Here is a 27614-nt window from a genome sequence, read left to right as displayed (position 1 = left end):
CAGTTTTCTTTTCTGTACGATAGAGGTGATGGTGGTCTCAGGGCTGAGGTAAGGACCTGCAGCTCTAAGGCAGTACAAGGCTTAGCACCAGCCAGGTACACAGCAGGTGCTAGTAAGTGTTGGCTGCACCTGCCCTGATGGTGAAGCTGGGTCTGTCCTGAGTCCCAAAGCCAAAGTGGCAGCTTCCCTTGTACCTCCCTCCTCCCAGGGAGACTGGCATCCTGTCCCCCTCCACAGGCCAGGGTGACCTCCAGAAAAGGAAAGGTCACTACAGTACCATTTATTATCAGAGACATCACGGGGCTGTCAGAACTTCAGGGCAGGAGGGGAGGGACAGAGGGGAGGGACAGTCACAGGCAGGAAGCTGAGGACAGAGCTGTGGGACCTGGCAGTGTAAGCGGGAGCACCAGGGCCAGGGCCTCCATTGGAAGGAGAGACAGGCCGAGGCCCCTGGGAGTGGGTAGTGGTCTAGATGCTGCGTCTGTCCCTCCGGGGCCCCCGGTTGGGCCTTTCAGAGGTCCCCACGTAGATCTTGGAGGAAAGTTCCCATGTAATGTCTCTAGAAACCTGGGAGGAAAGTACACCCTTTGGGCTGGGCTGGCAGAGAACCAAGATGGGGACCCACCCTCCCAATATGGGGACGGGGCTGGGAACTGGGGCTAAGGGAAGACCTTGGGTGGGATTCTGGCCTGGGTGACCCTGGCAGTCTCCCTCTCTGAGCCTCAGTTTCTCCATCCGGAGAACACCTGCAATGCCGGGGATGGGGGTGGTGGGGAGTTGGGGGGGCGCCATGGACTTTCCGGAGGGAGGGGCAGGGGCAGGCCTGTGAGGGACACACAGCTGGCAGCCTTCACTCCCCCGCTCCTCTTGCTAGGGCCACCTGAGTGGGTCGCCTGGTGGGGCGGGGGGGGGGGGGGGCGGGGGCTAGGGCATCGGAGGGCGGGACGGGTTGGGTGTTCCTCCGAGGAGGCCGAGGTGGAAGCGGCTCCGTTGCTACGAGCGGCCTTAGCAACGCACCCATTCAGCAGAGACAAAGGCGCTGTCGCTTGAGTGCAGAGGCACCGCTGCGGCTCTCTTGTTCCCACAGACGCTGCGCCTGCGGGGGCGGGGCGGGGGGCTGGAAGCCGATGTGGGGGGGGTGGGGGGTGCCTCTCGGCCCCTTCGGAACGCCCACCGCCTTCAGGGCGCCTGCGCCCTCCAGGCAGGCCTGCAGGGACCGCCTCCAGCCCATTTTGCAGAAGGGGAAGCTGAGACTCAGAAGGACTGGGACACCTGCCAGGGGTGGAGGCCAGCTGGGGGTCTGGGGTCATACAGACCTGGGTTCAAATGTGCCTACGCTTACCCCCACGTGACTACTGCTGTGCCTCAGTTTCCTCATCTGCGCGGGTGGGGGCCCTGACCCCAGCTCTGCCACTGACCCTGGCTGGTCAGGGCTCCTCTCTATGCCTCAGCTTCCTCATCTGCACAGTGGGAGGGCGACAGCACCCCTCTTTCCCCAGGTCACCACATGAAAGGAGTCAGCAGATGCCCGGGTTTAGCACAGAGCTCAGCCCCCGGTCAGAGCTCCATAGGCAGGCCTCTTGCTCTGGTGGGAAGGAATTCCCTGCTTGGAGGGCTGGGCAGTGCTAAGCCCGCCCCTCATAGGCTTGTCTCTGGTTTAAGGCTGTGGGAACCCAGGCCCAGAGAGGCTGGCAGCGACCAGGGTCCCTGAGGCTCCCCTCAGGCCAGGCCGAGCTCTCCTTGAGCAGGGCCTAGGTGGTCCCGGCCCTGCCCTGCTCCCCACAGGCCCCCCCATCACGTACTTGCTCCTCACCGGGTTTGGAAGCCTCTCAGACCACCAGGCCTGGAGCCCGGCAGCGCCGGCCTGGGAAGGGGTCCCAGACTCACTTCCTAAGTAAGCCCCTCCCCAGAGCACTGCATTATCACTGACAGAGCCCACAGGGCGCTAAGGGGGCTTTCAGGCACCAGCATGGAGCGGAGTGAGGGGAAGAGCCCCTCAAATTGTGGGAGGTCGGCTGCGGTTGCTTCTCAAATCACTTCCATTCCGGTACAGGGGGGCTGAGGGGGTGTCGGGACGCCAAAGGGAAAAGGGGAACCCCCTGAGGTGGGAGCTACACCCGAAGCCCTGAATGTGGTCAGCTGCACGGCCTGAGGACAGAGGAGGTCTGTCGGGGGGTGGGTGGGCCCCGACTCCTGCTCCCCTTGCTTTGGGGACCCTCGGCTACCCTGGTGATGACTCTTCTATCCCCAGTGGCCTTGGCATTCAAGTTCTGCCAGCCGCTCCCAGCCCCCTTCAGCCTGGTAACTGAGGGACAGGCCCTCTGGATCCCCAGGGGAAGCCCCACCCCAGGCTCGCCCTGGTCCCTGTGGTTTCCCTGACCCTGCCGGTCACACTTGCTAGCCCCTAGGCAGAGTCCTGCCACCCCTGTCCCAGCCTCACCGGTCTTTTGGGTTCTGCAATGGAGGAGAACGCTGTGGGGATCCTGGGGCCGTGCGTCCCTAGTAGGGGGAAAACACTCGAGCAGGTGAACTTATAGGAGGCTGAGGCAGGAAGCTGTTTCTCTGCTCCCCCCACCCTGGACAGGAACCTCATTATCAAAGACCCTAAGAATCCACTCAAAAGTTTACCTCATAGATTAGCGATGAAGAAACTAGGGCCCAGAGAGGGAAAGTAACTTGCCCAAGGGCACACAGCAGGGGAAGTAAGAGCTGGGATTTAAATTCCTGGCCTGACCCTTAAGTCATTCAACCCATGCCCTATCTCAGGGCCCTGAACCTCATCCCTTCTGCATGGAAACCCAGGGAAAGTGACCCTGGGCAAGGTCTGCCTCTGGGCTGGGCACCAGGGACCCTTGTTCCCTGGTGGTGGTGATGGGAGGAAAGGAGCCTTTTCTAAGCCATCCCCTTGGTCCCGCAGTTGCAGAATTCCCCAGGCCTCAGTCTCCTTGTCTTTAAGATGGGCTAATGGAATCTGCCGTGGCCCTCCTAGCTCAGCCCGAGCACTGGGGAGACCGACGCACCAGGTGGCACTTGGACTTGAGGGTGGTGTGGTCTTACCTCTAAGAGCCAGGTGTCTTCAGGGTGGAGCCAAGACTACTGGATTGTCACGGGCCACCTCCCAGGGACGTGAGGGCCTAGGGTGGAACCCCGGGCCCGCGGGACAGGAGCGAGCCTGAAAGGAAAGGGCGTCAGCGCTGGGATCCGGCTGTAGGTGGGACCTCCCACCGTCCCACCCCACGGACCCCCGGCCTGCCCACCGTGAATGCATCCGCTGCCGCCTTCTCAGTCATCCTCTGCAGAACGCTCTGGACCTGGAGGATGGGGCCAGGGTCAGGGCTGGGACCTTCTCCTGACCTCCACGGGCCAGTCGCAGAGCCCCCTGCAAGTAAGCCCTGCCCGCCTCCACCCACATCCCACCCTCCAGCAGCCAGTATCCCCTGACTTACCTCCCCGTGTTGTAGGCTGCATAGACCAGGAAGATGTATGGCCCCCTGGGGACAGACCCGGGGTGAGGGTGGATGTCACTACCTGGGAGCCCCATCCCCTTTCCCCCAGTGTCTGGCCTGGCACCGCAGCAGACACACCTCCAGAGACATTTAGAGACACAGGAGGATGAACACAAATCCTGCCCTGCCCCCCAGTCCGCCATGGGGAGCAGGCAGTTGTGGCATTCTGTGGCAGAGAGAACCAGCAGGGGCCTTGCCCCGCTGGACCCCCTGCTTTCAGTCTCTGGTCAAGAGGCAGCCTCTCTGCCCTCTATCCCTCCAAGCCCCCCCCGCCTGACCTGCCCCATCCTCACACCCTCACCATGTTGCAGGGTGGGGAATGGGAGAGGCGACACCTTCCGGAAGCTCCAAGGCTAAATCAGGTCCAGGGACAGCAGACCCTGGTTGCATTCTGATTGTATCTCTAGCTGCGTGCCTCTCGGAGCCTCTGTCTCTTCATCTGGAAAGTGGGGAGGAGGCCAGGACTTGCTTCCGTCTGTGTGTGAAGGACTCAGCACAGTGGCTGAGTCATAGCTGGCTCCTTCCCACACATGCGAGGACCACGACGGCCTTGCCGCTCACAAACCACCAGCACACTTGGGGTGACACTTGACCCTCACAGCAGCTCCATGGTTGGGGGTGGGGGATTCATTCTCCCCATTTGACGGAGAGGGACCCTGGGGCTCAGGGTAGGAGACAGAGCAAAAGTGTGACTCAGCGGGTAGCATGTGGAGCCTAGGACTTCCTCAGGTTCCCCCTGGACAATGTAACAGTTCCTCCCCAAGAGGACACAGGTGAGGGGACATGGGGTTCCTTGAGGCCCTCTAGTTTCCCAGGGCTGAGAGCTGGAGCCCCAGAGCCTGACTACTCCCCCTGACTCCCAGGCACCAACTGGGTTGCTACCAGCCCCAACTCTGCCCCTAAGACAGACTCTGGGCCTCCCAGCCCCCCACACCCAGCCTCTGCTCTCTCCAAAGCCCCAGCACAGCCTCCCCCATCCTGTCTCCTTTTACTCACTCCTCACACCCAAACAGATGCACTCCAACCCAACCACACCAGCACCTGCCTAACATCCTCCAAGGCTCCCTAGTACCCCTGGGGTGAAGTCTGAGCTCCTCACAACAGCTCTAGGGACCCTGCACAGTCTGGCCCCCATGTTCCCTCCTGTCCCCTTTCTCACCAGCTCTCCCAACCCCATGTCTCCCTCCATCTGATCCCACTGTGCTCCCCTGACTTAAAACATTCTTCCCCCTCTCTCCACACAGCGTTCAGGTACTAGCTGAGAATCACTGCCTCCAGGGAGTGCCCATTCTACCTCCCCATACAGCCCTGACTGCCCCTTAGCCTTTCAGCCTCAATCGTGCCCGCTGTGGTTGTGTGGTTTTGGTGTCTGTCTGTCCCTCAGGCTGAGACCCCCAAGGGTGGGTTCCTCGATCTTGAGTTCCACCACTTTCCCTTTGCAAATATCTTGCCAGTGGAACCCCAGAATGGTCCCACGAGGTGGAGAATATGATCCCTCCCTTTATATAGATGTAGAAACTGAGGCCTGTCTCAACTTGTGCAGGCCTCCCAACAACACTCTCAGGCAGGGTAGGTGTGAGCTACAGCTAGTTGCAGAAGTGAGGCTCTGCTCTTCCACCACAAAACCTGGCACAGGGGCCAGACGCAGACAAATCACCAAGAGTGAATGAATGAGTCAGAGCAGATTTCAGTCCCTCCAGCCCCAGGCCTGCTCCCTGGTCACCTTGGGCAGGTCCTGCCCAGCTTATGCCCAAGACAGAGTGAGAGAGGGACGGGGCTGGAGGTGGGGCAGGGAGAGAAAGACATGGAGAGATAGCAGGTATGATGGAAGAGAGAGGAGAGGGAAAGGCCAGGCCTGGGGAGGGAAGCAGCCGGGAGGGACCCAGAGAACACGGCTTGAGCCTAACTTGGGGACCTGCCCTGAGACAGTCACAGGAACATCAGAGTGGGCGCAGGTCTCATGCCTTCTGACTCCCCCATAAGGCAGCCTCTCCCCTCCTTTACCAGACCTGAAGGTCTGAGGCTGGTTGGGAGGGGGCAAGAGAGGTGACACTCAGAGAGAGGGAGAAGCAGGGTAAGGGACCAAGAGACAGCGGGTCAGAGCCCAACAGAAGGAGAGATGTAGAGAGAGGCCCAGGAGGAGCCAGGTGGGTCCATGCCAGAGGAGGTGGGGACAGGGACAGGAGCCTGTGACAGAGCCTGAAAGACAGAGGAAGAATCCCAGGGAAAACTCAGAGACAGAGACGAAGTAATGAGACACCGGGAGAGGAAAGGACCTGCCCTGAGAGGGAGGCAGACAGCGTGGTGATGGTGGCTCTGGCTCCCTGGCTGCAGCTCTGCCCACCTGAGGGCCACAGGCAGGGATGGAGCTGGAGTAGTTGCCATAGCAACAGGATGCTGCTGCCCTCGCCACTCTGAGGCAGGGTGGAGAGACCTGGGTAGGGTCCCTCTGCTAAGTGGGCTGAGCTGGAATTCCAGCCCTCGGAGCTCTGGGAGTGCAGGGATTGGAGGAAGGGCTTCTCTTGTGTCCATCTCTGTCTCCAGCTGCTCAGGCCCCGCCAGGTCTCTGGGAGCCATGCTTCTTTAGGAAGAGCGTTGGAACCCCAGTTTTTCTTCACTCTCCCAGCCCCTCTCTGGGCACAACCTCCATCCTCCCTGAGCAGTCTGCACCCCCCACCTCCCACAGCCCCTGTCCTTTCCCCTCTCCATTCCCATGCCTGCCTGGCAGAGAGTGGCGAGTCCCCAGGGCCCAGGGGGAGAAGACAACATGGACCAGGACCCTGGAGACCAACCCCCTTTGCACCCTCCCTTCTTCCTGCCTCATCCCTCCCTTAACACTTCACTCCCTGGTCTTGGGCATCGTCTGCCTCCCCGACTCATGTCACCTCCACAAGAACAGGGCATTTTGCAGCCTCCTTTGCTGCTGTGTCCCTGGCGCCTAGCACAGTGCCTGGCCTCTAGTGGGCATTCAAAACATCTCGCAGGGATGGATGAATAACTAACTGGATGAGGGTGCCCCTCCTGACCCCAGCTCCCCACCCCCACTCCCAGCCTCGGCAGCTCTTCCAGGAACCAGGCCCCTCTGCGGTCAAAGCTGAATATCCTGATGGCTGAGAACACACTCTGAACTTGGGCCCCAGCGCTGCTCCTTCCTACTGTGAGGCCATGGAATCTCAGTTTCCCCGTTTGTGAGGCCTGTTCAGAGATATAAATATGATCCTGGTCAGGACTCAGAGCATGTAGGCATCCATCAGCAGGAAACCCAGCTCTGGGACACAGGGACCCTGGACAGAGTTTGCACTTGATTTCCTGAGCTTGTCTTTGTCAATCCGTGGGACACCTCACTTTTCAGCCCTGAGAGGGACCTGGGCGTGGCAGAGCTGGGAGTGGGGAGTGCAGACAACAGGAAGAGGTGCTGGGGGGGTACAAGGGAGGCTGAGGGGCAGGGCAGGGCGGGGGCGGATTGGGCCCTCCTTGGACTGACCTCCCTCCCAGCACTCAGCTCCCAGGGCTGTGGCTGTTTGTGTCTGTACCTGGGTCCCCCATAGATCTGCAAACCCCCTGAAGACAAGGGCTTAGTCTGACCCATCTCTGTGGCTCCAGGACACAGGACCTGAAAGGCACACAGGGGGGTTCCTGAGGTCCCATGTTACTGCTTCATTTATGTGGGTCATGTCCTTCCAGCCAAAACCTTTTCTGAACTGTTGTCCTCACCGATGGAGCAGCTCATGCTGCCCCACAGTAGGCCATCCACAGACCCCAAGGGGAGAGGTCCCTGGTGTCCTGCACCCCCATCCTCGGCTTCCTGCCGAGGCCGGAAGTGGCTCTAGCACAGCCTGGGGACTGGAACTTCTGCTGCGCCCTTGAGCGTCAGGGCACGAGGCATCTTAGCCACCCCCTTTCTGGGCCTCAGATTCTTCACCTGCCAAATGGGCCCCCAAATCCTCCCTGAGATACTGCTCTTTGATTGGAGGTTTGTTTCCTCTCTCCCCCTCACCCGCCCTCCCCTTGACAGTGTCCCTGAGGCTGCTGGTGACTCCCATGACAGAGAGGACACTCCCTCCCCAGCCCCCTGACAAACCAGCCACACCCTCTGGGCTCCAGTGCATGGTGGAGCCCTGGTCCCACACGGGCCCTGGGCCCGGAGGTACCTGCAAGGAATTGAGGCCCACGGTGGCATAGGCCCAGGCTGGGCTGAGGTGCACCAGCATGCTGACCAGCCAGGTCAGGCTCAGGATGGGCAGCAGGACCAACACTGGCTTCACGGTGGCCCCGCGGGACAGCAGGCTGCACTGAGGGAGGCCAGGGGGCCAGGGGGCTCCCCACGGGGTTCTGGGGAGGGTAGCCCTTGGAAGGTGCCTGGAGAGGGGTCGGGGCTGCAGACTGAAGACTGAGGCTCAGGACTTAGGTGTAGCTGGAACTTTCGGCTGGACCTGGTGGCCCCTTCTCAGACACCCAGAGTGGCATGAAGTAGGGGTAGTGGCACTGGGGAGACAGGGTCCCAGTCCCAAGCGGGGCTCAAAGGAAGGGAGTGGCAGCTGTCCAGGGGGAGGGCTGAGGCCTGGACAGTGGGTCCAGGGGGCATGGAGTCTGGAAGGGGACCCCTGGGGCTGCCTGGCTTTTCAGGCCCCACTGGCTTGGGCTGTCCTGCCCTTGGCAGAGGGGTGGTGGTGAGGAGGAAGGCTGGGGGGGGGTGTGCCCGCTCCAGCAGGATACGGTCCTGGAGAGTGATGGGGATTCTTGGCAGGGGTAGAGACCTAGATTCTCACCCTGAACCTGAATTTCTAGGGACTGCCTGACTTGGGGGTCTCCTCTACCTTGTCCCCACCAGGCCATCAGTGCTTTCTGCAGAAGGTGAGTCCCCAGGACAGTGGCTGGTGTCCACACCCCACGTCATATACACACAGGCTCAATTACCATCCACACAGGTAACACGCATGGGCACAGACTTCCACACGCCCACACGCATGAGCATGTGTGCTCATGCAGCACAGACACACTGCAGACATATGCTCATTTATAGCCTTGCACTCATAAGCACACGTGGCCACACCTGGCTCCCCCCACTTCTTTTTGACCCCCCCAGTCTGGGGCCTCACCACATCTGGATCGGGATCTGCTGCTGCACACAGGGCTGCGGGCTTAGCGTGCGGGCACGGCGGCGGGCCCTGGACACGGTGACAATCACCACACGGACCAGGATGCAGGTATTGGCCTGGAAATCTGGTATCAGTGGGGGCACCCTCCCCCTTCCCCGACACGTCCCTCCCCTGCAGGGGCCCCAGGTCTCCCCGCTCACGGCCAGCACGGGCCCCACAAAAGCCCAGATGGCATCTGTGTGCACATTGAGCCGGCAGTGCCCGGTGGCCACGTAGTCATGGGGGGACACGGCCAGGGTGATGGCCACCATGGCCACAGGCACGCCTAGGGGAAGAAGAGGTGACCTCAGGACCGTGTCTCTCGGGAGCCAGACCCCGTCCAGAGCTGCATCCTCCAGCTGTCCCATAGTAGTGGGCGTACTGGCGGCACTGGGAGATCCAGGGAGTGGGGTTGGGTGGGCCTGATATTTTGGGTGGCACTGGAGCCCGAGTAGTTGGGGAGCGGAAGAGCTGAGATTGAGTCGAGGCCTTAGGGCTGAGAATCAACAGAGTTGGAAACTGGCGATTGGCGTGGGGTTAGCTGGCTTCAGATTAGGGAGGCAGTGCCGGGGGCTGGGAGCTCAGGCAGTTGAAGTGGAGGAGGATTAAGAATTGGAGCTGGGGCTTCCCTGGTGGCGCAGTGGTTGAGAGTCCGCCTGCCAATGCAGGGGACATGGATTCGTGCCCCGGTCCGGGAAGATCCCACATGCCGCGGAGCGGCTGGGCCCGTGAGCCATGGCCGCTGAACCTGCGCGTCCAGAGCCTGTGCTCCGCAACGGGAGAGGCCACAACGGTGAGAGGCCCGCGTACCGCAAAAAAAAAAAAAAAGAAGAAGAATTGGAGCTGGGTAGAGTTGGAGGTCGACGGAGCTGAGTTTGTGTCAGACACAGGCGCTGGCCACTGGGTGGCGCTGGGTGCCGGTGGAGGAGGGTGTTGGGCGGTGAGTGTTGGACATAACAGAGGCCACGCAAGGCAGGGTGGAGTGGAACAGAGGAAGAGTGGGGAGCAGAGGGGCCTCACCCCAGCCTGTGGCTTAGCAGAGCGGCTTCCTGGGGCCCAGGCGCATGCGCACAGCCACCACCTTGCTGCACAGCGGCAGCCCTTCCGCCAACATCCAGGAGAAGACGACCAAAGAGAGGAGGTGCATCACTGCTGTGACGGCCACACACGCCACCTGTGTGGGAGGGTTAGGGGGGTCCCCACGGAGGCCGGTCATGGGTGCGGTCCACCCTGGGTCCCCTGTCCGTGCCTGGCGTTGCCAGCGCAAAGCAGTACGAGCGGGTAGGGTCTCGGGGCAGCGCCCTGGGCCCAGCTCCAACATTCAGGGTCTTTCCTCTCTAGGCCGTACGCCTCCCCGGAAATGGAGCCAAGTGAAGATATGGGGGGCAACCTAGGAAAGGCTGAAGGTGCTTTCCCAGGCCCCCCTGAGCTCACAAGCCCACCCGCTGGCCGCCCACCTTGTTGGCCTTTGCCCACTCGTTGGCCACGAGGAAGCCCTCGGCGGAAGCCAGGGAGAAGGTGAGGTTCTTGTGGACTGTGGCTCGTTCTGACTGGGGGACCCCGGACAGGCAGAGGAGTTGGTTAGCAAGGACCCTCCCCCCCTCCCCACCTGCGTCCCGGTGAACCGATCAGTGAAGGAGGAAAGGGCGGCTCCACAGGGGCTTCTAGGACCGAGGATGGACACCCACCTGAGGAGGGACGTGGAGGCCCACGAGGGGCAGGGCGGGCCCAGGGTGCCAGGCAAGGTGGTGAGCTTGCCTCACGCGGCCGCCAGGAAGAGCAAGAAGGTGGTGGCGAGGGCACAGGGCACACCGCAGCCCACAGACGAGAGCGTCCTCAGCAGGGACCCCCCGTCGGGGCCCCTCTGTGGGAGGCACAGAGACCCCGGATGACAGCAGCCCCACCACCGCCCTGGCCCGGCGGGACACTTGCCCGCACCCCCCACCCCCCGGCAGCTCCCAGGCTCCTCAACTGCCTTCTCTGCCGTGAAGCAGGGATGGTCAGGCCTGCACACAGCAACTTGATAATGAGCATTTGCATGTTCTCTCCTGCTGGAGAGGGGCCCAGCTGTCACGGACTCCTCAGATACCGAGAAGCACTAGACTGTAAGTGACCACCGACATGCCCATGGGGAGGAGGGGTGGCATGTGACAACCACCCACTGAGGGGGAACAGGGAGCTGGCACGGATTACTCACGATGTGTCCGATGTCCACGCTCTGTTTTTACAGGAAAAATGCATTCGGTAGCATGTTTTTCAAGCGTGCTCCCGAACAGGCCAAATGACCCCAGCATTCCTGGGCTCAGACACCGTCTCACTCAACCTGAGTCCCCTTCTGGTCCAGCGAGCCCACCTTGCTTGGCGGCCTCCTGGAATTTGGCTTCCCCCAAGGCTGTAAATGCTAATGCCTCTCAGGGGCCTGTCTTTAGTCGCGACTCATTTTACTTCTAACCTCACCTTGGCCATGGCTTTACCTACTGGCTCTTGGGGCCAGCTGAGACCCCTCCTGCCCTGAGCACCGGAGCACAGACCCCGCAGACCTGCAAACCCATTGCCCACCTGTGCCTCCTGAGACGAGTCCCTCATCTCCCGGTGGCCCAGGTCACCCCTCCTCCTCAGCCAGTCTTCCACATCTCCCCACTGCTCCCTGGCCCAGGGCCCCTCCCCTCTCCTAGGCCAGGCCCGCAGCCCCCGAACTGCTTTTCCCCCCTGGCCCCCACCTCAGCCTCACTCCCCGCACCAGCGGCCTCCCTCATGTAAATCTAACGCCTGCTTCACACTCTTCCACATCTGCCCTCTGCAACAGGACCACGATCCAAGCGCGTGGGCCTGGCCTTCCAGGCCTGTGCCATCTGACCCATGCCTACCTTGTTCACTGCCATCCCCTGACCCCGGGCATCGCACTGGAAGCCCCAGACACGTTGCAGTTCTAGAACGTAACTCGTCTGCCATTTCTAGCCTCCTTGCCTTTGCTCAGATGGGCCTCTGCTTGGAATGCCTTTCTGTTCAATTCCAGTGCATCCTTTAAAACTTGGTTCTGACATCACCTTCCCCTGCCCCCCTGCTCCCTCCCCAGTACTCACCTGGACATCGTACACCTGCAACAGGACGGCGCTGTGGTTGCAGAAGCAGGCGGTTGAGTCCTGGTACAGAGCGGTCACGGAGCAGCCAGTGGTGGCCCAGGAGCCCCCTGAGTCTGGGCTTGGGGTGAATAGTGAACAGAGGGCTCTTGAGATGGGCTGGACATGGGGCTGGGGGACAGGTGGCAAGCAGGGGAAAGCCTCTCCCCAAAGCCTGGGGTCCCTCAGTGCCCTGCGTCTAACCAGCTATGTGACCTTGGCCAAGTCACTGCCCCTCCCTGGGTCTCAGTTTTTCATCTGTAAAATGTACTTTTCTCAGGAATGGTAGGAGGATGGGGTTGATACCAATGATCACCATTGATTAACTGCGTTAATTACTAAGCAACAGTGATTGATGTTCATTCCCTCATCAACTCCAATACCCATTCCACAGATGAGTCTCTTCCTAGGTACCCCACAGAGTAGGCTTGCATACCTACTATGATAGGGAGCTCACTACCTCCTGGGTAACAGGCTCTCCTGCCCCAGCTTGTCCCCAGTTGAGTGGGGCTTGGAACGACCCCTGCAAGGAAGTTGGTGAATGGAGGCCAAAAACATGCTTGAGTCCTGTCTCATCCTCAAGTAGAACGGACGTTTTTTTTTAATTTTTAAAATTTTTAATTTTTATTTTTTGGGCCATACTGCAGGGTATGCGGATCTTAGTTCCCCAACCAGGGATGGAACCTGGCTCCCTGCAGTGGAAGCACAGCTCTTAACCTCTGGACCACCAGGTAAGTCCCTGGATGTCTTTTGTTTTTCAAGTGCCTTATTTAAAGAACTTGGGGGACTTCCTTGGTGGTCCAGTGGTAGAGAATCAGCCTTACAACACAGGGGACGCAGGTTTGATCCCCAGTCAGGGGACTAAGATCCCACATGCTGCGGGGCAACTAAGCCCGTGTGCCACAACTACTGAGCTTGTGTGCCTCGGCTAGAGAGCCCATGTGCCGCAAACTACAGAGCCCACGCCCTCTGGAGCCTGAGCACCACAACTAGAGAAGAGAAAACCCGCACGCCACAACTAGAGAGAAGCCCACACACCACAACAACGATCCCGCATGCCTCAACTAAGACCCGACACAGCCAAAAATAATTATTTAAAAATTAAGAAAAATAATAAAGAAAGAGCTTGGAAACTCACCCGATGCTGAAGTTCCAGAAAGCACAGACAGGCTCCACCAGCTTCGGAGGGAAGGCCTAAGGGCAGCCAACAGGGACAGGGCAGGTGTGTGAGCACATGTGGGCAAGGAGAGAGGCCAGACGATGCAGGGGGATGTGGAGGCCTCCTGCGTTTGAGGGACCAGGGGGTTGCCCAGCATGGGTCGTGGGTGCAGGGACTGGATAAGAATGCCGGCAGGGCGGCAGAAGGAAGGTGACGTGAGTAGAGTTTCAGGTTGGCATTATGGTTAATATCGAAATCCTAGGAACAAGCTAACAAGCTAACAAACCACTGTGAGTCTTCCCTTCAGGATGCTCTGCCTAGTAAGAACACACAGGTCTCTATCTGCTGTTGGGGAAAGAGCTCGCCATATATATATATATATATATATATATATATATCTTTTTTTTTAACATCTTTATTGGAGTATAATTGCTTTACAATGGTGTGTTAGCTTCTGTTGTATAACAAAGTGAACCAGCTATACGTATACATATATCCCCATATCTCCTCCCTCTTGCGTCTCCCTCCCACCCTCCCTATCCCACCCCTCTAGGTGGTCACAAAGCACCGAGCTGATCTCCCTGTACTATGCGGCTCCTTCCCACTAGCTGTCTATTTTACATTTGGTAGTGTATATATGTCCATGCCACTCTCTCACTTCGTCCCAGCTTACCCTTCCCCCTCCCCGTGTCCTCAAGTCCATTCTCTATGTCTGTGTGTTTACTCCTGTCTTGCCCCTAGGTTCTTCAGAACCATTTTGTTGTTGTTATTAGATTCCATATATATGTGTTAGCATACAGTATATGTTTTTCTCTTTCTGACTTACTTCACTCTGTATGACAGACTCTAGGTCCATCCACCTCACTACAAATAACTCAGTTTCTTTTCTTTTTATGGCTGAGTAGTATTCCATTGTATATATGTGCCACATCTTCTTTATCCATTCATCTGTCGATGGACACTTAGGTTGCTTCCATGTCCTGGCTACTGTAAATAGAGCTGCAATGAACATTATGGTACATGACTCTTTTTGAATTATGGTTTTCTCAGGGTATATGTCCAGTAGTGGGATTGCTGGGTCGTATGGTAGTTCTATTTTTAGTTTTTTAAGGAACCTCCATACTGTTCTCCATAGTGGCTGTATCAGTTTACATTCCCACCAACAGTGCAAGAGGGTTCCCTTTTCTCCACACCCTCTCCAGCATCGCCATATGTTTTTCAGTACAGGAAAAAGCTGCCTGACATTCTGCATAGTAGGAGCCCATTTATGGTTAAAAAAAAAATAAGGTTCTATGTAATTGTGAAAACACATGCACAAAAGGTCTGGAATCAGACACACAGCCAACTTAACAATAGTTAGGTCTCAGTTTGAATGTGTTATAATGAACATGTTAGTTCTTTTGTAATGAACAATGACAACACTGTGAACTTTATGTCATCAAGCAGAAAGAAGACATCAGGTGGCAGGTGGTACCTGTCCCAGACCAAGCAGGGAGGCAGCCTGAGCTCAGGACTTGGGCTATTTGTCCCGACTGGGGAGGGTAACAGCAACATCACCTCACTAGAATATGATACTTTGTGTTTTGCAAAGTACTTTCATGTCCTTTATTGTTGTTGATATTCATAGCAACCTAGGGGACAGGTATAAATTTATGTAATTTCAGATGAGGAAGGTGAGCCTCAGAGAGGGGAATTAATCTGTTCAAGGTCACACAGCAGAGAGCTTAGACTGGGTTGTGACTTGGTCGACTCCATGCTCCTTCCACACTCAGTGACGTTGCCTCCAGAGAACATATTATTCCTTGGGTTGGCTGAATTATTACCACATGTATTCATTCACTCATAATATTTTTCCTGGGTCTCAGGTACTATGTTAGGTGCTGGAACACAAAGAAAACCTGCTGTTTGCTTTTAAAATGGATGATTGTTACACCACTGGTCGCATTTTCAAGTGGTACAAACTGAAATATCAGTGCAGCTTATACACTCAAAAGCCACAACACTGTTGGTGTCCAGTAGTTCCATACCTGGCCATGTATCCCCAGGAGACAGTCACCAGAATCAAAACATATTATAAGTGAGGATTTTCACAGGGTTAGGCAGGGTTAATTGTAATAGAAAAAACTCTGCAGATACTCTGGATGCATGGAGGGGAAGGGGTCAAGTTCATTTTGGACCATCCCCTGGGAAGGGGGTGGGCGATTCTGGACTTGGCCGCAGTCAAGGCCTACGCATTGCTAGGATCAAGCAGCAGGTGAGAAAGGACAGGATGGCAAAGGGACATCTGTGACAGAGACAATGCAGAAAACACCTGTGGGGAAAATGAAAAACACAAATGTTTACATGGCTCAGCTGAAAGCGCAAGGGATTTGATTTTGCAAAAGGGAAAAAAAAATATATATATATATATATAGTATTATGTAACCAGAAAAAGGCTGAAGGGAAATACATGGAAAAGTTTAGGGCAGCTATCTCTGGGTAATAGGATTTGTCTTCTTTATCCTTTACTACATTTTCCAAATTTGCCACAATGAGCAATCCCTTACTTTTATTTATTTTTCATTTTAATGTATTTTAATTCATATAATTAATATCTAAATACAATCTCAGAAGTTAGTTGTTTGAAAATATAAACAAATTTGGTAAACTTCTAGCTAAACTGATCAAGAACGAAAAGGCAAACATCATTATAAATCCTACACATGTGAAAAGGATAATAAGTGACTATTATGAACAACTTCCTGCTAGAATTGAACAACCTAGATGAAAGGAACAATTTCCTTAAAGGGCACAAATTACTAAAACCATCTCAAGAAGAAATAAAGCACCCCAAACAATCCTATATCAGCTTAAGAAATAACTCATACTTTAAAAACTTCCCACAAAGAAAACACAAGGACTGAAAGACTTCACTGGTCTTCACTGGCCTATCAAGCATTTAAGGAAGGAATAATACCAATTCTGCAAAACTCTCTTAGGAAACAGAGGAGGAGAGAACTCCCAACACATTTTATGAGATTAGGATTAACCTGACACCAAAACCAGAGGAAGGCAGTATAAGAAAACTACAGAACATATTACATATTCAAGAATATAAACACAAAAATCTTTAACAAATATTAGCAAATTGAATCCAGCAATATATACAAAGGATAATACACCATAACCAAGTGGGGTTTATCCCAGGAATCCAAGGCTGGTTTGACATTTGAAAATCAGTCAATGCAATTTACTATATTAACAGAATAAAAGAGAAAACCATATGATCCTATCAATGTGGAAGAAACATTTGGCAAAATTCAATAGCTATTCATGATAAAAATTCTCAGCAAAGCAGGAAGAAAAGAGAACTTAATCTGACAAGGGGCATCTACAAAAAGCCCACAGCTAGCATCACATTTAATGGTTCAAGACTGAATACTCTCCCCCCTAAAGTTAGGAACAAGACAAAACTATTTGGTCTCATCACTCCTATTTAATGCTGAACTAGAGGTCCTAGCCACTGCACCAAGGAAGGAAAATCGGAAAAAAAAAAAAAGACATGGATTGGAAAGGAGAAAACAAAACTGTCTTCATTTGCAGACAACATGATCAGGGATGTAGAAGATCCTAAGAACTCTATAAGAGAGCTACCAGAAGTACTAAGTGAGTCTAACAAGGCTGCAGGACACAATCTCATTATATAAAAATCAATTGTATTACTATATACTTGCAATGAACAATTTAAAATTGAATTAAGAAAATAATACCATTTACAGAAAAGGGTATATCTAACAAAATACCTTCAAGACCTGTACCCTGACAACTGTATATCACTGCTGAGAGAAATTTAAGAAAACCTAAATAAACAGAGGGATATACCTTGATTAAGGATTGGAAGATTCATTGTTAAGATGCCAGTTCATCATCTTATTTCAATTTGAGAGATTTAATGCAATCCCAATCAAAATCCCAGTAGGTGTTTCCATAGACATTAACAAGCTGATTCTAGAATTTATATGGCAATGTGAACACCCTAGGCTAGCCAAAGCAATTTTGAAAAGGAAGAACAATGTTGGAGGACTTACACAACCTGATTTCAAGGCTTACCATACAGATACATTAATCACAACACTATCGGGTTAGTGTATAGATCTCTGAACAGAATAGAGAGCCCAGAAATAGACTTACACATATATGGACAATTGATTTTCAACAAAGTTGATAATTCAATGGGAGAAAGAATAATCTTTTCAACAAATATATTGGAATGGGATGTCTATACGGAAAAATAATGAACTTCAACCCCTACCCAACATAATACACATAAATGAATTGACATAAATCATAGACATAAATGTAAAGGTTAAAATGATAAACTTCTCTGAGAATATCTTTGTGACCTTGGGATAAGCAAGATTTCCTAGATAGGATGCAAAAAGCGTAAACCATGCAGGATAAAAACTGATAAACCAGACTTGATCACATTCAAAACTTATCTTCCAAAGACACTGTCAAGAAAGTGAAAAACAATCCAGAGACTAGAAGATATTATTCACAAAACGTATAGCTGACAAAGGACTTGTATTCAAAATATATAAAGAATTCTTACAATTCAATGATAAGACAAATAATTTAAAAATTGGGGAAGAACAAAGCAGGAGGCATCATGCTTACTGATTTCAAACTATATTACAAAGCTATAGAAGTTAAAACAGTATGGTATTGGCATTAAAAACATACACATAGATCAATGGAACAGAATAGAGAGCCCAGAAATAAACCTATGCATATATGGTCAATTAATTTATGGCAAAGGAGGCAAGAACATACAACGGGGAAAGAACATTCTCTTTGATAAATGATGTTGGGAAAACTGGACAGCCGCAGGCAAAAGAATGAAACTTGACTACCATCTTACACCATACACAAAAATTAACTCAATATGGACTAAAGATTTGAACTTAAGGTCTGAAACCATAAAAATTTTAGAAGAAAATATAGGTGGTAAGCTCCTTGACATAGTAGAAACAAACAAACAAACAAAACAAAAAACCCAAACCATCTGATTAAAAAATGGGCAGAAGATCTGAATAGGCATTTCTCCAAAGAAGACACACAAATGGCCAACCGGTACATGAAAAGATGCTCAGCATCACTAAACATCAGAGAAATGCAAATCAAAACCACAATGAGATATTACCTCACACCTGTTAGGATGGTTATTATCAAAAAGACAAGAAATAACAAGTGTTGGAGAGGATGTGGAGAAATGGGGACCCTCATACACTGTTGGTAGGAATGTAAGTTGGTGCAGCCGCTATGGAAAACAGTATGGAGGTTCCTCCAAAAATTAAAAATAGAATAAAAATTAAAAATACGATCCAGCAATTCCACTTCTAGGTATCTATCCAAAGAAAATGAAAATACTAACTCAGAAAAGATATATGCACCCCGATGTTCATGGCTATTTACAATAGCAAAGATATGGAAGCAACCTAAGTGTCCACTGATGAATGAATGGATAAAGAAATTGTGGTGTATAATAACGGAATGTTACTCAGCCATAAAAAGAATGAAATCTTGCCATTTGCAACAACGTGGATGGAGCTCAATGGCATTATGCTAAGGGAAATAAGTCAGAGAAAGAAAAATACTGTATGATCTCACTTATATGGGGACTCTAAAAAAAAATCAAGCTCATAAATGCAGAGAACAGATTGGTGGTTGCCAGTGGTGGTGTGGCAGGGGCAGGGAGAAAAAGAGTGAGGGAGTACAAAGATAAAATTTAAAAAGAGAGGATCTATATGGCTTATGTGCAGAAATGTCAGTAATCAGAAAAGCAAACAGCAGACTAATGCAAAATTTTGGGAAAAAAATAATAAAGAGCATTTCCTATTAAAAAAAAACCAGTGGCTCATCTTGAAATTTATTTAATTAAAAAAAATGAAAATTGGGGAAAAGATTTGAACTTATATTTAACAAAGGAAGATATGTGAATGTGCAATAAGTGTAGAAAACGATGCTCAAAATCATTGGTCTTGAAGGAATTGCAACTTAGAACCACAATGAGACATCAGTACACAACCATTAAAATGAACAATATTAAAAAGGCAGTTAAGGATGTTAGCAAAGGTATGGAACACTGCAATGCTCACACACTGCTAGTGGGAATGTAAGATAGTACACGACTCTGGAAAACAGTTGGACAGTCTCTTAGGAAGTTAATGTATACATATATTTATCATACAACCCAGAAAGTCCCCTTTTAGGTATTCACCCAGTAGAAAGAAATCATATGTCCACAAAAATGCTGTATATGAGTGTTCATAGTGGATCTATTCATAGCAGCTCAAACTGGAGACAACTCAAATCTCCATCAACAAGTAAATGGAGGGTCTTCCCTGGTGTCGCAGTGGTTAAGAATCCACCTGCCAATGCAGGGGACATGGGTTGGAGCCCTGGTCAGGGAAGATCCCACATGCCGCAGACCCACTAAGCCTGTGCCTGGGCTCTAGAGACCGTGAGCCACAACTACTGAGCCCGTGCGCCACAGCTACTGAAGCCTGCGCACCTAGAGCCCGTGCTCCACAACAAGAGAAGCCAACACAATGAGAAGCCCGCACAATACAAGGAAGAGTAGCCCCTGCTCGCCACAACTAGGGAACTCTCGCGAGCAGCAACAAAGACCCAATGTAGCCAATAAATAAATAAATAAAATAAATTAATAAAAAAACAAGTAAAAGGAAAAACAAATTATGGTCTATCCATATAGCGGAATTCTGCACAGCACTAATGAGGAGTGAATTACTGAAACAGGCAACAACGTAGATGATACTCAAAAATACCACCTGAGCAAAAGAAGCCAGACCATGGCACACACTGTATGGTTCCATTTATACGAAGCTTTAGGAAAGACAGACAATCTAGAGTCACAGAAAACAGAGCAGTGATTTCCTGGGTCAGAGTGGGGAAGGCTGACAGGGAAGGGGCACGAAGAAGCCTTTTGGGAAGGTGGAAAAGTTCTATACCTTGATTGGGGCAGTGATACATGAGTATACACACTGGTCAAAACTCATCAAGGTATACACTTAAAATGCGTGTTTTAGTATATGTAGATTTATATACCTTAATGAAATTGATTTTTAAGAAGTCTTGAGATGATATACAAAAGATATAAGCTGTGGGGGGTGTGTGTGTGTCCGGGATTGGTGGTTTTGAGCAAAGGAGACTTTAGCTTTCTCTGAAATGCTCTAAAGCTTCAAAAGCGAGAAGGAATTTGTGTATTACATATAATGAATTAAATGACGTATCTTGGTGATCTTTTCTTGTCAATTTACAGAAAAATACCTCATTCTTTACATAATCTCAGCTGATATTCCATTTTATAGCTCTATAAGGCTAAGTAATCCCCTATTGATGGACATTTAGGTTATTTTTATGCTTATGAAGCATACTGCAGTGCAGGTCTCTCATATCTCCCTGTATTATCTGATGGGAACCACCAGTTTTTCAAGTCATGCAGACCTATAATGAAATCCCAGCTCTGCCACTTATAAGCTGGTGCCAGGCACAGCACCTCTTCCAAGCTCACTTTTGTGGAATGGGCTGTTGGAAGATTAAATGAATGCTGCTTATTTAAGGCACCCGCCATAAAGTAAGTGTGCAATGCACTACTGCCCTTCCCCCTCTCTCGAGGACAATGGGATGGCTTGTGGATGAGTATTTTTCTTGAACATTTTAGACCTTGGTTGTCCAGTGAACAAATACTGGGATGTAGCAGGGGGCACCAAACCAGGATAACTGTACCAGGTGGCTGTTTCCCAGAAGCATCGCCCAGTACCTGCGCCCAGTGTTGCAGGTGAAAGGTCACAGCCGTGTTGGGCTCCCCGGTTTCATCCCACACCTCAGATGAGATGATTGCTGACCCCACCTGGGTGCTTAGGAACCTGTGGGGAGAAAGGGAGCTTTTAAGGGCACCAGGTATCTGTGGGGGAGAGGTCATACATGTCTGGGGTCATGTCACCCAGGCCCCTGCAGAACAGATGATACCTTCTGTGGAAAAGTCCTGTGCTGGGAATTAGGGCAGCTGGGTTCCATTCTTTCTGGTAATTTGAGTAAGCCCTGTTCCCTCCCTGAGAGTCAGCACCGAAGCCAGGACCCCAGGCAGGAGCTGAGCCATGTTCCCACCAGCCCATCTTTGGCAGGCCCAGAAATCTGCGTGTGTCAGGGGGGAGCAGGTTTGGCCCTGGGCTGCCAAGGGCAGATATGCCTAACAGAATGGGGGCTCTGGGAGGGGATGGAGGCCTAGCCTTCCCTGGTGAGGGGATCCAGGCCCTCAGCTGCCTGCTGGGTGGGACCCACTCACCTCTGCATTCTGCTTGCCTCTTCAGAGGTGTCCGGGGCCTGGGGCTCTCGGCCAGGGGCCCCCAGGGTGTACTGGAAGACACCTGAGCTGAACCAGCTGTGGATCATGGTGACTCCAGAGAGGCCTGGATGAATAGAAGGAGGCCTAAGGACCGCCCAGTGACTGAGCAAGCACCACAGGTTGGTCCTGAGGGAAATGCTCTGCCCACCTCACACATAGGGAAACTGAGTCTCATCGAGGTTAAATGACTTCCAGAAGATCACACAGCTAATAAGTGGCAGAGTCAGAATTTCAACCAGCCATAGTTGATGTGCTTAAGCTGCCGGCTGCAAAGCCCTTTGCCCCTTATCCTAATCCTCCAGCCCTGGGTGGCACCGAGGGAAAACGTGTGGTTGAGGGGAGGAGACTAAGTGAACACCTACTATGTGGCAGGTGCTTTAAGCTTATGACAACCCGAGGCGAGTACTAGTAATAGAGTTTTACAGATGAGGAGGCAGTCCTGAAAGGTGAGGTGACTTACTCAAAATAGCAGAGCTAGCAGCTGTGAGGGCTGAGGTTTGACCCAGACCCCAGCAGGACCCCACCACCCCTCTCCCTCACCCGCCTTTCCTGAGGAGCCGCCTCACTTCAGCAGCAGGGATGAGGATGTGGCCAGGCCCCTCTGGATGCCCACCGGGCATCGTGAACACCTGGCCCTCCGTGCTGGTCTCCCTCAAGCGTAGGCTCGGCAATTCCAGGCTTGGGAGCAAATGGGGCTCAGGGGCTGGGCCTCAGCAGGGAGGTCTTTCTGCTGGGCTGGCCGTGCTGGCAGGGTCTGCTTCCCCTCTCCCTGCCACACACCTAGGAGGCCACCATTCCTGCACAGAGAGGTAGCAACTTACCCTAGGTAAGTCTGACTTCTCCAAGTCAGGGAGAGGGGGTCACTGAGAAGGGGGAGTCTCTGGGGGGATGGGACATGAATATTAATGAGCTGCCAGAAGCCACTGGGCACCTGAAGGACCCAAGTTTTGCCTGAAGTTCCACCGTAAGTGCTACCCCACTCAATCTACAAACACTCACTGAGTGTGCCCTTGGGTCTGAACCTGAGATGCAGAAATGACTCAGAAATAGCCCTGGCACTCAGAGAACTTCAGGTGCTATTATGTAATTACCATAAAGGCGATAAAAGATATGTTCAAAGCACCGGGGTAACAGAGGAGAGAGGAACTATCGGGAGAGAGCTAGAACTGGGGAGCCTTCCTGGCAGAGCTGGTGCTCAAGCAGGGTTCTGAAGGATGTATGCGAGTTTGCTAGGAGACCAAGAGAGGAAGAGTGTTCTGGATCGAGGGCACAGCATGGGCAAAGGCAGGAAAGAGAATGGAGTATCTGTGGGAGTCCGAGAACTCCCAGTGACCAGGGCTGAGGAGGATGTGTGAGCCCAGGCCCCACCCGGAGGCCAGATGTGTGGGACGGGTGGTGGTCAGGCTCACCGGCATGGTGGTGCTGGATGTGCGTTCGGGGCCGCTCAGAGGTGAGCATGGTGCTCAGCAGGGGCGCCAGGCGCTGCTCGCTCACCACCAGGGCCTTGGGTCCGCCCACGACCTGGGAGGAGGCCGCAACTCAGCCCTCTCTCAGACGCCGCGCCCCACAGCTGCCTGCCCTGACCACTGCGGTTAACAGGATCTCAATGATCTGTGAGGTGGCCTGCAGGCTCCAGACCCTCAGTGGCTCTGCAGGGCCTCCAGGATCAAGTCCTGGCTCCTCAGACTGACACTTGAGGCCCTGCCTGATGAGCCTTCTCTGGCTTCTCCAATGCTCTCCTAAGCCACGTCCTCCTCTAGTCAAGCTGAAGGCCTCACAGTGCTCTCTGCCTGCTGGCAGGTTGCTTGCCAACCAGGGTACACTCTGAAGGCAGGGCCGTGCCTCCTGCTGCTTTGGTCTGGCTGTTAGATCTCTAACAGGTGCTCAAGTTTTAGGTTCCAAAAAGGAAACCATGCGGGGTGAGGACAGAACAGGGAGGGGGAACATGCACTAATGGGACACCTCCTCTGTGGTGGGCAAGTGACCTGATAGACGCCTACTCCTCTCCATTGCCTAAGCAAGGCAGGTATGATCATCCCCATTTTCCAGGGAAGAAAACTGAGGTTCAGAGGCCAGTTTTCCCCAGTCTGTCACGGTGTCTCAGATCCCCAGTAAAACGTGGGCTTACACATCCCCTAGGATGGGGAGCATCACCTGGGCAGGCGAACATTCCACTGAACCAGCCTCCTGTGTTGTGCCATCCCCACCCCACCCCCAAGCCCAGTTTTGAATTCTGGCCTGAAGTCACAGGGGGACCATGTCTGCCTCTTAAGCCCCAGAGCTTTTCAGGCAATGTTCATGACCCCTCATTTTCTCCCTCTCTAGGCTGATGACTCCCAGGCCTACAGCCACTTCTGCCACGATGAGATTTCCAACACCCTCACCATCTGTCTCTTCTGTTCTCCATGGCTGAACACTCAGCAGAGAGGACCTCCTGCTTAAGGTGGTCAGTGGACTGTTGGATATGGGAGGCCCTTATTGACTAGTGGCTCTTAATTTTTAACTGCAGAAGTTGTTCAAGAGCAGTTGTATGTGGAAGTTCAACTTACAAAACAGACAGAAGAAGGGCTTCTCCTGATGGAGAGATGGAGCTCAGAGATGGGTGCTGACTCGCCCGTGGCTACACAGTCGGTGGCAAGGTAGGAACCAGAGCCCAGGCCCCTGCCCCACCGAGCCCTGCCAGCCTCACCTCGCTGACTGACAGCCACACACCAGCCAGCTGCTCCTCCAGGACCAGGCTGGCCCCAGACACGACGGCCTGGCCCAGCTGCTCCCAGGGCCGAGTCATGGGCTCTGGCTCCCATGTCCCAAGGGCTGCCACACTTTTCAGGAAGTGCGTGACAGCCAGCAGCGCAGCTGGCCCCAGTGGAGCTGTCTCCTTTGTCAGGACTCTCTCCAGGATTCCCAGGAAGCTGGAGGCCTCGGCCAGGGACAGGTCTCCGTGGGCTTCAGAGAGAGAGGGTCAGGGAGGAGCTGTGGAGCAGAAGAGCTGCTGACTGCTGGTCTGTCTCAAGGGGACCTCCTGCAACCTTAATTCCTGCACACACATTAGGTGGGTGTTCCCTTTACAGGTGAGGACACTGAGGTGCAGGGATGCCACCCACAGTGCCCCCAGACTCTCCAGCCTCCTGGGACGGGGCTCACCACAATGGCATTGGCCAAGGCATTGACTTGGCTGATAACATCCTGGCCAGACCATGACTGGGCGTCCTGCAGCTGCTGGTAGGTCTCTGCAAAGGAGTGGATGCCAGACTGAGCCCTGGGCAACATCCTCCGCAGAGGTGCCCCCTCCCCCTGTGCCGCTCGGGGAAGAAGCGCACACTGACGGCTGTGTGTCTGGAGCCTTAGGTGTCCTGGATGGGGAAACAAGCAAACAACAGCAAAATCGCCTGCCCGAGGTGACTCCCACACAGCTGGGATTCACCCCCAGTTCCGTATGGCCCCATTGTCTGTGGTCTAGACTCCGTGGAGGCCCCCGAAACTCTGAGAAGATTCTGAATTCCCAGGCTGTGCCAACTGCTCCCCCTCAGCCTACACTGGTCCATACCCAGCGTCCCCTTCAGCAGAGCCCAAGACACAGCCGGACAGGGCGCACCTGTCCAGTAGCAGCAGAGGAAGTGCAGAGGCTGCAGGCAAAACAAAAAGCCCTCGGTGCGGGGTCCAGGGTCCTACGTAGGGCATTACTCTGAGGGCACTGGCCAGGGTGGGAGAGATGTCAGGGCCGCATCCTGGCTTCCCATGGGTCCCTGTGACCCACAGCCCGTTCGGGCCTTGAAGGCGCCTGCACACTTGAGAGGGCGCCAGGACGCGCGGTCCCGGAGTTACGGGGTGACGTGGGAACCTGGGAGAGCAGTGCTGCAGCCAACACTGGGAGGAGCAAGGTCGCCAGGGGGCGAGCCCATTCAGGCTGCTAGGACTGGGCGGACGCCCGAGGTACTGGAGGCCTGGAGAGGGCGTGGCCAGAGGTGGGCGTGGCCCGGTGGGCAAGAGGTGGGCTGGGTCCCCCAGTCGGAAGGGAAGCGGATGGGAGCCAGGAGGTTGGGGGTGGAACCAAAAGGTGGGCGGGGCCTGACAAACAGGAGGCTGGGCGGGCCGTACCCAGACAGAGAGGCTGCACCCGCACCGGCGGTAGCAGCGAGGGTGTGACGTCCAGGGCCCCCAGATCCCAGCGGAAGAGCAGGCCGCCGGGGTTACGGCGCGCAGGCGCGTGCCCGGTGCAGCTGCGCGGGGCTCAGCGCCAGGGCCCACAGATGGAAGTCGGTGAGGTTGCCGCTGAAGGCGTCACGCGCCTAGAAGCCGCCGCCCAGAGAATCCTGGTCCTGGCCCAGAACAAGGATGCCGCCAGGTGGCAGTGGGTGGCTCGCGCCTAGGCCCCGCGCCCCAGCGCGTCGCCGCCCGTCGGCGAACAGCGCCCAGCGCCCGCCGAGCTGCTCCCACGTGGCGCACACGTGGTGCCAGCGGCCATCCGCGCGAAAGGCAGCGCGGAAAGGCGCGTGGTGCTCGCGCACCGCGAGCGCCGCGTGCACGGCGCCGCCCGGCTCGGCGAAGGCGCGCAGCTGCAGCGCGTTGGCCAGCGCGGGTACAGCCAGGGAGAAGAGTACGGCCGCGTCGGATGAAGCGGCGTTCCACTGCACGTGCACGCACGCTGTCAGCGCCCCGAGCACCGGCAGAGGCGTCCGGAGACACGCCGCCTGGCCCGCGGTCCTCTCGCCGAACGTTAGTGCGGCCGCGGTGCGCGCGCCTCCGGGGACACACGGGCCTCGACCTCAGTTTCCCCAGCTGCACACACCGTGCTGCTTCTGACGGCCCTTTGGTGCAGCTGTAGGGCCCCTTCTGGGCTTCTGGTTCCTCCCTCCCTCTGGAAGGAAGAAATGGGGCTCCAGTGCCCTTGCCCAGGAGTCAACCCTCTACTTTCAGTCCAGGACAAGGGAACCTGAGATGCGATGTGGACTTCCTCTGGGCTCAATCCACAAGGACTGTCACGGTGGGCTGCCATCTCTAGGTCACCAAAGCCCCCTCCCCCCAGCCCTCACTTCCCAGGCCCCGGCCCACACTCACGCCTCTGCGGGGGTCTTTGCAGAGGGGCCTCTCTTTTGCCCACCCAGATGGGGTCAGGCAGCCGTGGAGTGAGGACCGCATCTGGGTGCTGCAGTACTACGTGGCCAAACCGCTGCTCACAGGACTCTTGGGGCTGCCACCAGCTCAGCCGCTGTCCTGGGAACTTGCATACCTCATCTGCAGTCTCCACTACCTCTCCAGGGGCCACTGGAGCTGCAGGGCGAGAGGAGGGTCAATGTGGGAGAAGTGTGTGGGCATCTGACCCTTGCAGGGTGAGTAGGATAGGCAGGGCCAAGGACACTGAGCTTGGAGTCATTTGGGGCTGGATGGGACTGAACCCTAGCTATGCTCTATGACCTAGCAAGTTTTGTCCCCTTGCTGAGCCTGTTTTGTCATCTGTATAGTGGCAGGAATGAGATGGACATGAGTGATGCTTTCAGCCCAGGGCCTGTTATAGGGGTGCTGAACTAAATGGCGCCTCCTCCCTTCCTCTGCATTCGAGGCCGGTGTAGCACATGGGCCACGGGCTGGCTGAACTGGGGGCAGGCAGAGCCTCTCGGTGGCATCCCTCATACCAACCTGTGACCCAAGGGTTCCTTGATTCACCTGGGGAGTTGGAAGGGGTCCCAGAGAGACTCCTTATCTGAGAGAGAAGAAGAGAGGTGGGGTCTGAGTCAGGTCCCCGCGCCCATATGTACAGTTATTGAATGCCTACTGTGTGCTCCAGTGGGGTGCAGTGGAGGCTGCAGGCCCTGCAGTCAGACCTGGGTTCACCCAGAGGGTGATCTTGGGCAGGTCACTTCATTGCCCTGAGCCTGTTTCCTAGCATCCGGTGGATGTTTTCATTTCTATGTCAGGGGTTTAGCTTGTGTGACCTTTGCAGTTACCTCATGATGTGAGGTGGCCACTTGGAACCCTAGCAGCTTTGAGTCCCCTTGGCCTCCTCCCCTACACCCCCCTGCCTCCCAGAAGTTCAGGTACCAGGAGGGCAAGGAGGCAGTAGCACCAGGGGGCCATTCTGGATCCAGCAGGGGCAGGCGAGGAACAGCAGGAATCACAGGCGTGGCCAATGTGGACTGGGGAAGGAAAAAAGCACAGGAAAGCAGCTCACTGTCCTGCCTGCCTTGCTATGCTACCCGCTCTGTCATCTCGCCCCTTGTTTGGCTCCCAGACCCCACTGGGCTGGAAGCCCAGGATGGGATGGCCCACCCAGTGGGGATGACATTT

General features: G+C 54.2%; 1 protein-coding gene across 1 annotated transcript; it reads right to left on the bottom strand.

Moving 5' to 3' along the window:
• Positions 1-1021: 1021 nt before the first annotated feature.
• Positions 1022-27404, bottom strand: ADGRD2 (adhesion G protein-coupled receptor D2). The gene is given in 26 exon segments (XM_049711865.1): positions 1022-1272; positions 2441-2454; positions 3447-3491; positions 7040-7119; positions 7658-7779; positions 8607-8721; positions 8806-8930; positions 9665-9818; positions 10102-10211; positions 10415-10508; positions 11728-11840; positions 13006-13046; positions 20125-20132; positions 20745-20850; positions 21270-21393; positions 21874-22007; positions 22720-22850; positions 24019-24285; positions 24288-24302; positions 24474-24559; positions 24925-25023; positions 25428-25521; positions 25523-26070; positions 26388-26600; positions 26967-27030; positions 27369-27404. Coding segments are annotated over 26 exon segments (3189 nt in total).
• Between the last annotated feature and the right edge of the window lie 210 nt (positions 27405-27614).

The sequence above is a fragment of the Orcinus orca genome, chromosome 6 (assembly GCF_937001465.1).
Source record: "Orcinus orca chromosome 6, mOrcOrc1.1, whole genome shotgun sequence".
In the NCBI taxonomy this organism is placed as follows: domain Eukaryota; kingdom Metazoa; phylum Chordata; class Mammalia; order Artiodactyla; family Delphinidae; genus Orcinus; species Orcinus orca.
This window is presented reverse-complemented; position numbering and strand designations above follow the sequence as displayed.